Source organism: Lithobates pipiens, unplaced genomic scaffold (genome assembly GCF_037356315.1).
Source record: "Lithobates pipiens isolate NorthernLeopardFrog02 unplaced genomic scaffold, aLitPip1_a1.2 Scaffold_8, whole genome shotgun sequence".
Lineage (NCBI taxonomy): Eukaryota > Metazoa > Chordata > Amphibia > Anura > Ranidae > Lithobates > Lithobates pipiens.
The window spans coordinates 109,291,229-109,305,786 of NW_027507903.1; the positions used below are offsets into that span (position 1 = coordinate 109,291,229).

The 14,558-nt window shown below is 45.4% G+C and overlaps 1 protein-coding gene across 2 annotated transcripts in view; it reads right to left on the reverse strand.

The window, feature by feature from the left end:
- The window catches only part of FAM219B (family with sequence similarity 219 member B), a 32,828-nt gene extending 21,498 nt beyond the window's left edge, over positions 1-11,330 (reverse strand). The window contains exons 1-4 of one of the 2 annotated variants that reach the window (XM_077472497.1): positions 11,225-11,330; positions 5,437-5,524; positions 3,748-3,832; positions 3,591-3,668 (exon numbers count right to left, since the gene is read on the reverse strand). In XM_077472497.1, the coding sequence (XP_077328623.1) occupies positions 3,591-3,668; positions 3,748-3,832; positions 5,437-5,524; positions 11,225-11,284 (311 nt within the window). In that variant the 5' untranslated portion in view covers positions 11,285-11,330. Of the gene's footprint in view, positions 1-3,590; positions 3,672-3,747; positions 3,833-5,436; positions 5,525-11,224 lie in introns of both variants that reach the window. The other variant, XM_077472496.1, reaches the window with a different exon arrangement.
- Positions 11,331-14,558: the final 3,228 nt, after the last annotated feature.

Consider the following 14,558-nt stretch of genomic DNA (forward strand, 5'->3'; position numbering starts at 1 on the left):
CTAAGGCTGGGTTCAGATTGCAGCGGTTTGAGAACGGATGTGATTCGCACCGCACTGCAGTGCAAATCACATCCGATCTCTGTGCGATTCGAGTTCAGCCATTCGCCGCACCCGCCACACCCGCCGCACCCGCCGCAAATTCGCACGGGACCCTTTTTTTGGCCCGCAGCAGAATCGGATCGCATGGGTGTTCACACCATGCGATCCGAGTTTTCAGATCGCACTGCGATATGCGAACTGATCTGGGGGTGTCAGTAACATTTCACTGACACTCCCAGCAGTTCGCATAGGGCAGTGTGAACTGCCGCCGGGAGGCATGCGATGCGGGAACCCGCCGCGCATTCGTGGCGTTCCCGCATCGCTCCAGTGTGAACCCAGCCTAATAAGCGATCGTTTTTCTGATCGCTGTATTAGTGTCACAGGTGACGCTAGTTAGGCAAGTAGGTATTTAGGTTCGCCGCAGCTTTTTATAGCGCCAGGGACCCCCATATACTACCGCATAAAGCCCCCTGATTGCCCCCTAGTTAACCCTTTCACCAGTGATCACCATATAACTGTTACAGGTGACGCTGGTTGGTTAGTTATTTTTTTATAGTTTCAGGGCACCCGCCATTTATTACCTAGTCTCACTAGTGTACCCCTAAATTTAGGGGTGTCTACTTTCCAAAATGGGGTCATTTGGGGGGGGTTTGTGCCATCTTGGCATTTTATGGCCTTCAAAACTGTAACGCCCTTAGAAAGCCTGAAGGCGGTGCTTGGTTTTCGGGGCCCCGTACGCGGCTAGGCTCCCAAAAAGTCCCACATATGTGGTATCCCCGTACTCAGGAGAAGCAGCAGAATTTATTTTGGGGTGTCATTTCACATATGCCCATGGCATGCGTGAGCAATATATCATTTAGTGACAACTTTGTGAAAAAAAAAAAAAAAAAAAAAAAGTTTGTAATTTTCCCGCAACTTGTGGCAAAATATAAAATATTCCATGAACTCAACATGCCTCTCAGCAAATAGCTTGGGGTGTCTACTTTCTAAAATGGGGTCATTTGTGGGGGTTTTGTGCCATCTTGGCATTTTATGGCCTTCAAAACTGTAATAGGTAGTGAGAAGTGAACTCAAAAATTTACGCCCTTAGAAAGCCTGAAGGCGGTGCTTGGTTTTCGGGGCCCCGTACGCGGCTAGGCTCCCAAAAAGTCCCACATATGTGGTATCCCCGTACTCAGGAGAAGCAGCAGAATTTATTTTGGGGTGTCATTTCACATACGCCCATAGCATGTGTGAGCAATATATCATTTAGTGACAACTTTGTGTAAAAAAAAAAAAAAAATTTTTTTTTTGTCATTATTCAATCGCTTGAGGCAAAAAAATAAAATATTCAATGGGCTCAACATGCCTCTTATCAATTTCCTTAGGGGGTCTACTTTCCAAAATGGGGTCATTTGGGGGGGTTTTGTACTGCCCTGCCATTTTAGCACCTCAAGAAATGAGATAGGCAGTCGTAAACTAAAAGCTGCGTAAATTCCAGAAAACGTACCTTAGTTTGTAGATGTGACAACTTTTGCGCAAACCAATAAATATACAATTATTGACTTTTTTTTTACCAAAGACATGTGGCTGAATACATTTTGGCCTAAATGTATGACTAAAATTGAGTTTATTGGATTTTTCTAATAACAAAAAGTAGAAAATATCATTTTTTTTCAAAATTTGCGGTCTTTTTACGTTTATATCGCAAAAAATAAAAATCGCAGAGGCAATCAAATACCATCAAAAGAAAGCTCTATTTGTGGGAAGAAAAGGACGCAAATTTTGTTTGGGTACAACATTGCATGACCGCGCAATTACCAGTTAAAGCAGCGCAGTGCCAAAGTGTAAAAAGACCTCTGGTCATTTACCAGCAAAATGGTCCGGTCTTAAAGTGGTTAAGGAGCCCATCGACCTCTTCAAGGGACAGTTTGAATTTAGAGGGGGCAACCTCAGAATCCTCCAACTCATCTTTAACGGAAAGAGCAGTGGACTGCTTTTCCCTATCTGAAGGGTCTTCAGGCAGAGATTCTAACACCGGGATTGAGAGAGACCCCTGGGAAGACTCTGAAGTGGAAGGCTGACTAGCAGCCGGGTTTGCTAGTGAGTCACGAAAATTCTGGATCGTGGCGTACAGCTCCTTCTTTACAGAGGCCACCAGATCCTCACATACAGAGGCAGATTCCTCTTTAACTAAAGAAGTAATGCAGGGACTGCATAAGGTTTTCTTCCAATTTTCTCCCAGCTTGGCCCTGCAAGAAGGACATCTTTTCTTTGGGTCAGAGCTCTTAGCCTATGAAGAAAAAGACAAAAAAGGGAAAAAAAACCAGGGAACCCTTAGTGAGACCCAGTCTCAGCTTTGATAGGGATCACCACACAGGTGCACTGAGAAGAAACCAGTCAGCTTCTAGTGCCCAGACAGGCCCCTTGCCACCAGGGGGGAAAAAAGAAAGGAGAGAGCGAGACCAAACGCCAGGAAATAGAAAAAGAAAGGCAGACTTTAACTGCTGCCTCTTACCTGGGCTTTGCTGGTGCCTGTGCCTGTCCCCACCGCTGCAGACGCTGAATCTTCCATAATCAGCTGTGCAGAGATCCACTTGTGGCTAAACGCCGCCTCCGGAGTCACGCCGTGCAGCTGCACCGGACCGGAAGCGGAAATAGGCACCAGCACCTGTCCTCCCTCCTCCCCCCTGCGTCCACGCCGGAAACGACGTTTCAGCTGACCCGATGACCCGCTCTGTCACTTCCGGCGCGACCGCCGAAAACAAACATGGCGGCGGCACACGCGCGCCGCCGCGCCTACGAACGTGCGGGCCACCGAGTCTTCGGCTCTCTCCGAGCACAAGAGGGGAAGAGGAGCCCGCTTGCTACCGCTGACGAGGCGTGGGTAGGTCGGGAGGACAGCGGGTCTCTAAAGGAGGAAAAAAAGGGAAAGAAGCCTAGTCCCTCAGGAACACCTAAGAGAAACAGACTCCTTCCCAAAAGGTGTTCCCTCCGGGCCGGAGGAAACACAAAAACTGATGTGTGGTAGGGAGGCGCCTCCCTTTAAAGTCTGGAGGAAGAAGGTGTTTCCTAACGAGGAGGGTGGAGTCGCTATCTCAGGTGCTGTCCTGAAAGACGCCTTGGGAAAATATGGATTTTAACTTGTAAATGCCAAAGATAGGCTTAGTCATGAAAGGGTTAAATTACATGCAAAAACAGAATACAAAAAAGTAGGGTAGGACACAAAGTAAGGTGTGCACACTATTCTTATGATGGGCAGCGTGGTGGTTGAGTGATTGCAACTACTTACAGTTCTAGCTTGAGAGTTTGAAATCCATCCTGGTTGCTATGTGATCATCAAAGTCGCTATCAGTGTTCCCCAAACCTCTGAAGACCACCCGCATAACACCCAGGTAAAAAGGTATCTGACCGATTTGCTCCAGGTGTGTGTAGGAGTGTGGTAGAGGACATTACATTGTGAAGCAGGGACTGATGCAAAGGGTTCTGTATGCTCTGTAGAGAGCGGCATAATTTGTCATGACTTTGAAAATAAAAAAGAAACAGAAAAAAATAAATAAAAAAAGGCAAACCTGTCTGAATCCAGAGAAACCAACGTTTCATCAGAGGCCTGGCTCAGGGCTGCATATCCCTTGTTAAACTTTACTGACCTGCTAAGAAGAGAAATAAATATGTCATTTTAGATAAATGGTGCATTTTATTTCTGCCTTGTTGCTCACCGAGCCCTACCTTTTAGATATAGCCTTGACTTTTCCTGCTCCTCCCAGCATGCCTTTTTTCTTAAGTGCTGCTCGTGCCAGGTCTCGTTGCCTTTCTACAGGGTTAAAAAGAGAAGTTCTTTAATTCCTTCCTGCAGGATCATGTAATAGACTGCAATATTTATTTTATTGCAAGAATTGGCGACTAAAGCACCCCTCCCCGTTCAACTACAAACAAGCAGCACTGTAAAAGGTTGAAGAATGCAGTGCCAGAAAATCCAGTTCAGTAACCAGTCTGAGTGTAAGGGCTGGGCCCATCATGGCAGTTCCAGCATATAACTGCAGCATGCTCATTAAAAAAAAAAAAAAAAAAAATATCTTCCACTGGCTGGACGAATACCCCAACAAAGCCAGATCGGCTTTGTTCGGGTCTCAGATCTAGTAACCCAGAAGCGATGTCATGACATCACTTTCTAGGTTACTGGCATCCTAAAAAGGCGAGTTAAAAAGGAGTTTAAAAAGGCGAGTTAAAAAGGAGTTTAAAAAAAGTATTCAAAAACACAGATCTTGACATTTTGAATATTTTCAAGTGCAGGTACTCCATAAAAAAAATAAAAATAAAATATATATTTATTTTCACACACACACACACACGTTTTATTTTAATTATATACACATACATTTAGTAGAAAATGAAATATACATTTCCTGTGTAATTTTGCATTGCCTATGACTTTATGACCACTGACTGGTGAATATATCATTGACTATCTCTTACAATGGCATCTGAATGTCGGTGGAATATATTGGGCAGCAAGTAAACCTATTGACCCGGAAATTGATGTGGGGGGGGGGGTTACAAAAACTGCCCCCCCCCCCCCATATAGCCTTTCAATAAAGCAGCCGACAACCGCGGGAGGGAGAGAGGGAGAGAGGGAGAAGCAGCTGTCAGCTGCTTTATTGAAAGGCTATACGGAGAGATCAGTGCTTGTAACTGATCACCACACCGATCACCTGTCAGGCTGCCCGGCCCCTCTGATACACTGAGGATGCCTGGTCTGATACAACAGGTATTGGATCAAGCATCAGCATTTGCACGAGTACCAATACTTGTGCAAATGCCTGCCATTTGTGCAACCCAAGTTCACATACACTATTGGTACATAGCCCTCCAACCAGGATTCCGTGGAATCCTAAAGCCCCATACAAACTAGCAGATTTTCTACTGATTTTTTTCCTTCAGAGTTACCAAAACCATATAATATGAGGTCAAACCTTAGGAGTTTCAGTGTGTATACGATGAGGCAGGCCCTTGCACTACATGGTTTTGGTAAATTTGAAGACAAAAATCAGCAGAAAATCTGATATTGTGTATGGGGCTTCAGGCTCCTTCAAAAGGTTGTTTGGGGTACCTTGAGCAAGGAGAAATGCCTGCCTTACCAATAAGAAACCCAACACTAATGAGCTTTTTAGCCATCTAGGAGGGAAGGGGGAATTCATCCTACTAGCCACAAATGTAAGGAACATTCTTCCCACTGACCATCATAATGTACCGTGAGCTGTAGGGGGTAGTAATTATCTGGAAAGTTGAGAAAGGCTTTTTTAGTTCACCGACTAGTTTCCCACGTCACCGGGAATTGATTACTATAGCCGACTAATCTATAATAAGAGCACCACATGTGACCCACTGATGATTCTTTGTGGGAACCGCATTACTTACGCAGCTTGGCCTGGAGTGTTGGAGCTTTGCCCATCAGATATGGTCCTTTCTTCTCTAAAGTGGGCCCCTTGGACTCCATTGTCCATCCCTATTGAACAAGTAAAAAATAATAAAGTAAATGTTTAGATTAGTAATTACTCAAATGAATCTATCTTGACTGAGATCAATTGAAGGGTGTGCTCCGTGTTCTCCCATTGTTTTACGAAGATTCACATTTACATATCATTAAGAGAGTCAAGGAAGTCCTCATAACATATGTAATCTTGTTTAGCTCAAAGCATAAAAGATCGTCCCCGAATATCAGATAAACTCTTCGTGCTGTCTTTAAATCAACTAGTGATTTTCAAACTGAGCCAAAACAAAGTGAACATTAATGGTAGTCTGTACAGGAAACAATGGAAGTTGTATAACGGCAACACAGATCTAAAATTGTATAAAGCTGGCCATACACAGTCTTGGATTTTGACTGATTGCAATAAAAATAAGCCCTGGTCCTGGTGTATAGTCACATTGGCTCAATGTAAGCCTACATAGTTCACACCTGGAGAAGATCGCTGTAGAATTCAGCACTACTACAGAGATCACTGCAATCTTCCAGGTCCTCTAAGAAGGGCACGGGATCCCTCGTTTAGCACGATCGTCGTCATTCACAGAACACCTTGTATTTTTTTTTCAATAAAATAAAATGGAGGCGTAGGGAAGGGGCAGTAATCTCACAATTTCCACCTCATTACAATCAAAGGGTGCCTTATAATTATTACAATAAATACAAGGCACACATTGGTTTTTTTTTGTTTTGTAAACAGAAGTGAACACAGGGGCATTGTTGTCTTCGGGACAATGCACACAGGTGCATTAAAAAAAAAAAAAAAAAAAGTATATATATATATATATATATATATATATATATATATATATATATATATATATATATATATATATATGTATATGTATGTATGTATGTATGTATATATATATATATATATATATATATATATATATATATATATATATATATATATATATATATATATATATATATATATATATATATATTTAAAAAAAAATTTTTTGCCTTTGCATACGGTAATTGAGTACATGTGAGTGTAAACAAATTATAAAGCATTGTATGCACTTCTATGTGCCTCTATGCACATATACACAAGGTCTTCACAGAACATAAAGGGGTTGATTTACTAAAACTGGAGAGTGCAAACGCGCTACTGTTCTGGTAAAAACCTAAAATTTGGGATCTTTTATTTTCACTCTTGGTGACAATAAACAGTAGTAATACCGTATATACTCGAGTATAGGCCGACCCGAATATAAGCCGAGGCCCCCAATTTACCCCCAAAAAACTGGAAAACTTATTGACTCGTGTATAAGCCGAGGGTGAGACATGGCTGTCCATCCCTGTGTGTCCGTCCATCCCTGTGTGTGTGTCCGTCCATCCATCCCTGTGTGTGTCCATCCATCCATCCATCCATCCATCCCTGTGTGTGTGTCCGTCCATCCATCCCTGTGTGTGTGTATCCATCCATCCATCCATCCCTGTGTGTGTGTGTGTGTGTGTGTATTCATCCATCCATCCATCCCTGTGTGTGTGTGTGTGTGTATTCATCCATCCATCCATCCCTGTGTGTGTGTGTGTGTGTGTGTGTATCCATCCATCCATCCATCCCTGTGTGTGTGTGTGTGTGTGTGTGTGTATCCATCCATCCGTGTGTGTGTGTGTGTGTGTGTGTGTGTGTATCCATCCATCCATGTGTGTGTGTGTGTGTGTGTGTGTGTGTGTGTGTGTGTGTGTGTGTATCCATCCATCCATGTGTGTGTGTGTGTGTGTGTGTGTGTGTGTGTGTGTGTGTGTGTGTGTGTGTGTGTGTGTGTGTGTGTGTGTGTGTGTGTGTGTGTGTGTGTGTGTGTGTGTGTGTGTGTGTGTGTGTCCGTGCAGCCTTGTGTGTGTGTCCAGCCTACCTGTGTCCCAAGCCTCCGTCCCGAGCCGCCGTCGTCCCGAGCCTCCTCCGTCCCGTGCCGATGGATCGCCGCTCCAGGATCGCCGCTCTTCTCGGCGGCCATTCTACAATTCAAAAGCCGCGCCTCCGCCTGTGATAGGCGGAACACTCAATTTCCCAGCAGCCTGTGTTCCGCCTATCACGGACATCCTCTCATACTCGTCCGTAGTATGAGAATGAGCGGATGTCCGTGATAGGCGGAACACTGACTGCTGGGAAATTCAGTGTTCCGCCTATCACAGGCGGAGGCGGAGAAGGAGGCGCGGCTTTTGAATTTTAATGTCCGCCGTCTGTCTGCTCGATACGCTGATCGAGCAGTCAGACAGCGGTGACTCGAGTATAAGCCGAGGGGGCACTTTCAGCCTCAAAAAAGAGGCTGAAAATCTCGGCTTATACTCGAGTATATACGGTAAAAGAGAATTAATCTCCCCAACGGGCAAAGATTCCAATCCAAATGTAAAAAAAAAGTTTTACCTTAAGACCCCTTTCACAGTGGGCAGCGTGGGCGTCGGCAGTAAAGCGTCGCTATTTTTAGTGGCACTTTACTGTTGTTTTAGCGGCGGTATGCGGCCGCTAGCGGGAGTTAAAACCGCCCCGCTAGCGGCCGCATACCGCTGCTAAAACGACAGTAAAGTGCCGCTAAAAAGGGGTTAAAACCGCCCACAAAGCGCAGCTGCAGCAGCGATTTGCCGGCAGTATAGCTGCCCCATTGATTTGCCCACATTGAATACGCCGCTCCAAAAGATGCGGCTAGCAGGACTTTTTTCACTGTCCTGCTAGCGCACTGCTCCAGTTTTCACACTGGAGTGAAAGGGCCCAGTTTTTTCAGGTGCTATTTATAGCGCTGTAGCGCCTGAAAAACGCATTGGTGTGAAAGGGGCTTTAGTTACATTTTGGGGTTGATTTACTAAAACGAATGCAAAATCTGGTGCAGCTCTACATAGAAACCAATCAGCTTCTAACTTCAGCTTGTTCAATTAAGCTTTGATTATAATTATTTTTTTTTCTCCCATTAGGGAGATTATAATAATAACACGCTTAGGCTGGGTCCACACATGTGCGGTGTGAACTGAAGCTCTGTTTTCACAGCTAACTGACAAAGTAGTTTTTCAGGTCAGTATTTTATCCAATTTATTAAAAAATAATAATAAAATTACACTAAACAGCCGTCCACTGGAGTGGACCCCCTTACAGACATCGCTACTTTCTGACATTGTTATTACGATTGAACCAAATGCGAGTGTAATTTTATTATTATTTTTTAATAAATTGGATGTTAAAACGGTATCACGCTATGCTAGTTTTCTACTTCCATGGTCTTTGATACCTGAGCCCCCTATTTTCGTGGGATGAGCACTATAGGAGGATCGCTACGGATGATTTCATGACCTGAAGACTTGCGGGAGATTACATACTAGATGTATGATTATCTGGTTTGCTAACCTACAGGCCCATATGACTCGAGAGGCGTAAGCCTTCCTCTGAGTCCACGTCATTTGGTAAGCCTCCTCTCCCCTTCTTTATCACGGTGGTGGTGGTATTATTCTACACATCAGAAGTTGAATTTCACCTTTTTTCACGTCACCTCAAGTTTGGAATTGTGATTGATATTACACATTTCAAGGACTGTTAGGGCCGGTGCACACAGCGATGCGCGGCGAGGCGTCTCCGACTTGCCTCGCCGCGACCTGCACGGACCTCAGCGGCGACTTGCAGAGGACTTCTGTATAGAAGTCAATGCAAGTCGCCCCCGAAGTCGCCCCAAAGTAGTACAGGAACCTTTTTTCTGAGTCGGAGCGACTCGAGTCGCTCCTCTCAGTACGGTTCCATTGTACAGAATGGGGGCGACTTGCGGGAGCGAGGCGAGGCGAGCCGTGTCGCCTCGCCTCGCGCCGCAGTGTGAACCGGCACTTAGACGTTCACTTGATGGACTGTATATGTTAAATTAATTTTATTTACCTTAACCTTTTGTGTGCATGAGGTTCATGCACTCTTCCACCTGGGAGTAAGATTTCTTGATATACAACGGAATTTACACATATTTTCTTTTTTTGAAGTGTATGTAATTTTCTTTGCTTGAATTAGTGCCTTACTGGTTCATGTGGTTTGTTGCCACCAAAGCGCCACACTTTTTTGTTTTAATTTATGCATGTGCATATACATGCATACAACACAATCCAAGAAAAGCTAGAAGACTTTCCAATACGTATACATGCTTATCACACAGCTCGCCCTCACGTAGGGAATTATCTGGCAGGAATCTGATATTCATCCATCAGCATCATATGCAGGAAAGCCTTATACACCTATAGGGTCTCAGAATGGCAGATCTCCTCCAGAGCCTATAAAATACATATACGTCCAATCCCAGAGATCTGTTCTATCTGGCACACACTGACTATGAAGGAAGGAGATGAGGGAAGGGTTGGTATAGGGGGGGTCCTCTGATGGGGAAGTGTGGGGTGTAGAATGTTGGGATGGGTTGGTATGGGGGATCCTCTGATGGGGAAGTGTGGGGTGTAGAATGTTGGTATGGGGGATCCTCTGATGGGGAAGTGCGGGGTGTAGAACATTGGGAAGGGTCGGTATGGGGGATCCTCTGATGGGGAAGTGTGGGGTGTAGAATGTTGGGAAGGGTTGGTATGGGGGATCCTCTGATGGGGAAGTGTGGGGTGTAGAATGTTGGGAAGGTTTGGTATGGGGGATCCTCTGATGGGGAAGTGTGGGGTGTAGAATGTTGGTATGGGGGATCCTCTGATGGGGAAGTGTGGGGTGTAGAATGTTGGGATGGGGGATCCTCTGATGGGGAAGTGTGGGGTGTAGAATGTTGGGATGGGTTGGTATGGGGGATCCTCTGATAGGGAAGTGTGGGGTGTAGAATGTTGGTATGGGGGATCCTCTGATGGGGAAGTGTGGGGTGTAGAATGTTGGGATGGGTTGGTATGGGGGATCCTCTGATGAGGAAGTGTGGGGTGTAGAATGTTGGGATGGGGGATCCTCTGATGGGGAAGTGTGGGGTGTAGAATGTTGGGAAGGGTTGGTATGGGGGGATCCTCTGATAGGGAAGTGTGGGGTGTAGAATGTTGGGAAGGGTTGGTACGGGGGATCCTCTGATGGGGAAGTGTGGGGTGTAGAATGTTGGTATGGGGGATCCTCTGATGGGGAAGTGTGGGGTGTAGAATGTTGGGAAGGGTTGGTATGGGGATCCTTTGATGGGGAAGTGTGGGGTGTAGAACGTTATGAAGGGTTGGTATGGGGGATCCTCTGATGGGGGAAGTGTGGGGTGTAGAATGTTGGGAACGGTTGGTATGGGGGATCCTCTGATGGGGAAGTGTGGGGTGTAGAATGTTGGGAAGGGTTGGTATGGGGATCCTTTGATGGGGAAGTGTGGGGTGTAGAACGTTATGAAGGGTTGGTATGGGGGATCCTCTGATGGGGGAAGTGTGGGGTGTAGAATGTTGGGAACGGTTGGTATGGGGGATCCTCTGATGGGGAAGTGTGGGGTGTAGAATGTTGGGAAGGGTTGGTATGGGGGATCCTCTGATGGGGAAGTGTGGGGTGTAGAATGTTGGGAAGGGTTGGTATGGGGGATCCTCCGATGGGGTGTAGAATGTTATGGATCGCCCATATATACATAGACATACACTGATCACCGGACTCTCCTAGTAAGAAGAACTCTGAGACTGTCAGTAATCACCAGAGGGCAGAACACACACTCCGCTCCGTGCCCCGTACACACCGATCATCAGACCGGAGCCCGCTGGGCTCATTATTACCTGTCCACTCTCCGCCGGGAAGGTACGGGTTCCGCTGTCACTCCGGTTCCCAGGCTCCATCTGCCTGTATCAGGCCGGTAGATAACCCCGCCCACGTCCTTTCGGCTATCGAATCAGAAAAGACCAGCCTGCTCATGTGACCTGTAAGCCCCTTATTTGGATGGAGAGAGCAGCCATATTGTGTGTGGCAAATGAGGGAGGAAATGTACTTAGTAGAGCTGGTGGCCTTATAGTGAGTAATGATCTTATTTCTTATGGGACTACATTGAGGGAATTGGTAAAGAGTGTCTGCAACAAGTTCTATGTCAATTCATGGCAGCCAATCAGCTTCTACCATCTTTTCCACACAGCTTAGAAAATGAAATTGTAAAAGCTGATTGGCAGAGCTTAAGTTTGTTTCAGAAACATTTTATTCATTCTGCATTGAGTCTCTGACTTGGAGCAAGAAGGCAGCCGGCTAAAGCGTAGTGCCACCCAAAAATGGATCTTCCGCTTTAAGTGTTGGCATGTCATCTCTTTTTGGGGGGGTACCCAGTTTTGAGAGTTGCCTAGCTCCCACTTCCTGCCCTGGTGCCTGAAGGAAGTTTACCCCTCTCCCCTCCCTCCCTGCCATCTTCTGGGTCACGTCACGGGTCCCAGAAGATTGCCCGGCCATTCACAGCATACACTTTTTGTAGCTGCTGACTATTAAATGGGTGGAACTCCACTTTAACCACCTCAATACAGGGAAATTACACCCCCTTCCTGCCCAGACCAATTTTCAGCTTTCAGCGCTCTCACAGTTTGAATGACAATTACTCAGTCATGCAACACTGTACCCACATGAAGCTTGCGTCCTTTTTTCCACACAAATAGAGCTTTCTTTTGGTGGTATTTAATCACTTGTGGGTTTTTTATTTTTTGTGCTATAAATAAAAAAAGACCGTACATTTTGTGAAAAAAATGCCTTTTTCTTTGTTTCTGTCATAAAATTTTGCTAATTAGTAATTTTTCTTCATACATTTTGGCCAAAATTTATACTGCTACATATCTTTGGTAAAAATAACCCAAATCGGTGTATATTATTTGGTCTCTGTGAAAGTTATAGAGTCTACAAACTATGGTGCCAATCACTGAAAATTGATCACATCTGATCAGGCCTTCAGTACATCAGGTGTATCTAATTTCTTGAGACACTGATGCCGCGTACACACGATCGGAATTCTCACCAGAAAAGCCTTGGGTGGTTTTTCAGATGGAATTTGGCTCAAGCTTTTGTTGCCTACTCACGGTCACACCAAATTCTGACAGTCAAGAATGCGGTGATATATAGCACTATGATGAGCCGAGAACGTTAAGTTCAATGCTTCCGAGCATGCGTCAAATTCTTTCCCAGCATGCGCAGGAATTTTGCAAAATGCTCCTGCAGCTGCGCTTGTTTTCAATGGGAAGGAGCGGTGGAGGAGCAGTGTAGGAGCGGTGTATTCACCACTCCTACATTGCTGCAAAGAAGCTGCTGGCAGGACTTTTTGTGATGCAGCTGAGGCTCTTTTCAGGTGCTATGCAGGCACTATTTTTAGCGCTGTAACGCCTGAAAAACGCCTCCAGTGTGAAGGGGGTCTGACAAGTCAGAAAAGTACAAATACCCCCCCAAATGACCCCTTTTTAGGCAATGGAATGCCCACAAAATGACCCCATTTTGGAAAGCAAACACCCCAACGTATAATCTATGAGGCATAATGAGTCTTTTGAACGGTTCATTTTTTTCCAGAAGTTTTTGGAAAATGTGGAAAAAAAATGAAAACGCATTTTTTTTTTTTTACACAAAGTTGTCAATTTATAAGATATTTCTAACACATAGCATGTATATAGCAAAAATACTCCCCAAAATACATTCTGCTACTCTTCCCGAGTATGGTGATACCACATTTTTGAGACTTTTACACAGCCTGGCCACATACAGAGGCCAAACATTGAAGTAGTACCTTCAGGCGTTCCAGGAGCATAAATTACACATCTCATTTCATTCTTACCCATCACACTTTTGAAGGTCCTTGAGCACCAGGAGAATGGAATTACCCACAAAATTACCCCATTTTGGAAAGCAAACACTCCAACCTATATTCTATGAGGCATGGGCTGCAACTAGGTACTCGGGTACTCTGAGGGGCTGGAGACAGGTACTTGGGTAACTTGATGAGCTGCAGACAGGTACTCGGGTACTCTGATGGGCCAGTGACAAGTACTCGGTTACTCTGATGGTCTGGTGACAACTACTCGGGTACTCTGATGGACTGGTGACAGGTACTCGGGTACTCTGATGGCCTGGTGACAGGTACTTGGGGTACTCTGATGGGCAGGCGACTGATATTTTGGTACTCAGTACTCATATGAAATGTGACAGGTACTTGGGTACTCAGATGGACAGTGACAGGTACTCGGGTTCTCAGATGGACTGTAACGGATACTCGGGTACTCAGATGGACTGTGACAGGTACTCGGGTACTCAGGTGAACTGTGACAGGTACTTGGGTACTCAGATGGACTGTGACAGGTACTCGGATGAACAGTGACAGGTACTTTGATGGCTGGAGACAGGTCCTCTTTATTGGGGGGGGGGGGCAATCTGTGATTGGTGTACACTGTAAACAAGATGTTACCACAATCTCCTTCTCACACGTGATCAGTGTGTGAGGAGGAGTACTCAGTAACATATCGTTACCAATCTATGTTTACATTTACTTATCGTATGTGAAAGGATCACAGCCGATCACGTGGTTAACAGCTGCCGGACAATGGCTGTTTACCAGCGTCAGTGATGAGCAGTGTTCCTGGGAACACGCTAGCACCGACGTGCATGCGCCGTGCACAGTGGGGCGGTACCATTTTTGATCGGTCGTGACTTCATCATGAGCGATCACGTGGTAAACAGCCATGCCCAATGGCTGTTCACCCCCCTCGGTGATGAGCTGTGTCTCCGTGACACGCCGCCACCAAAGGAACAGGGATGCGCGCACACTAGTGCGTGCATTCCCTGTTTAGATGAAGGGATGTCATATGATGCCCGCCCAGAATGAGAGCCGGCGGGCGGAAAGTGGTTAAAGCTGAATTAAACTTAAAGCCGGACTTTACCCATAACAAATATTCCACATTAGTAATTATGCCACCAAAATTAGTGTGTGCTGGAAATTGCCTCCAGCATTGCTCCTGTTTCTTCTTGCTGGAGGCTGCCATTTTGCTGAAGCCTAGAGCCCCTGAACAGCAGTAAACCATAAAGCAGAACTAAACCCATCGATATAACGGTTTCAAAAACAGTTACATTCCTGGAATGCCGGAATTGTTAACTGTCAGATTA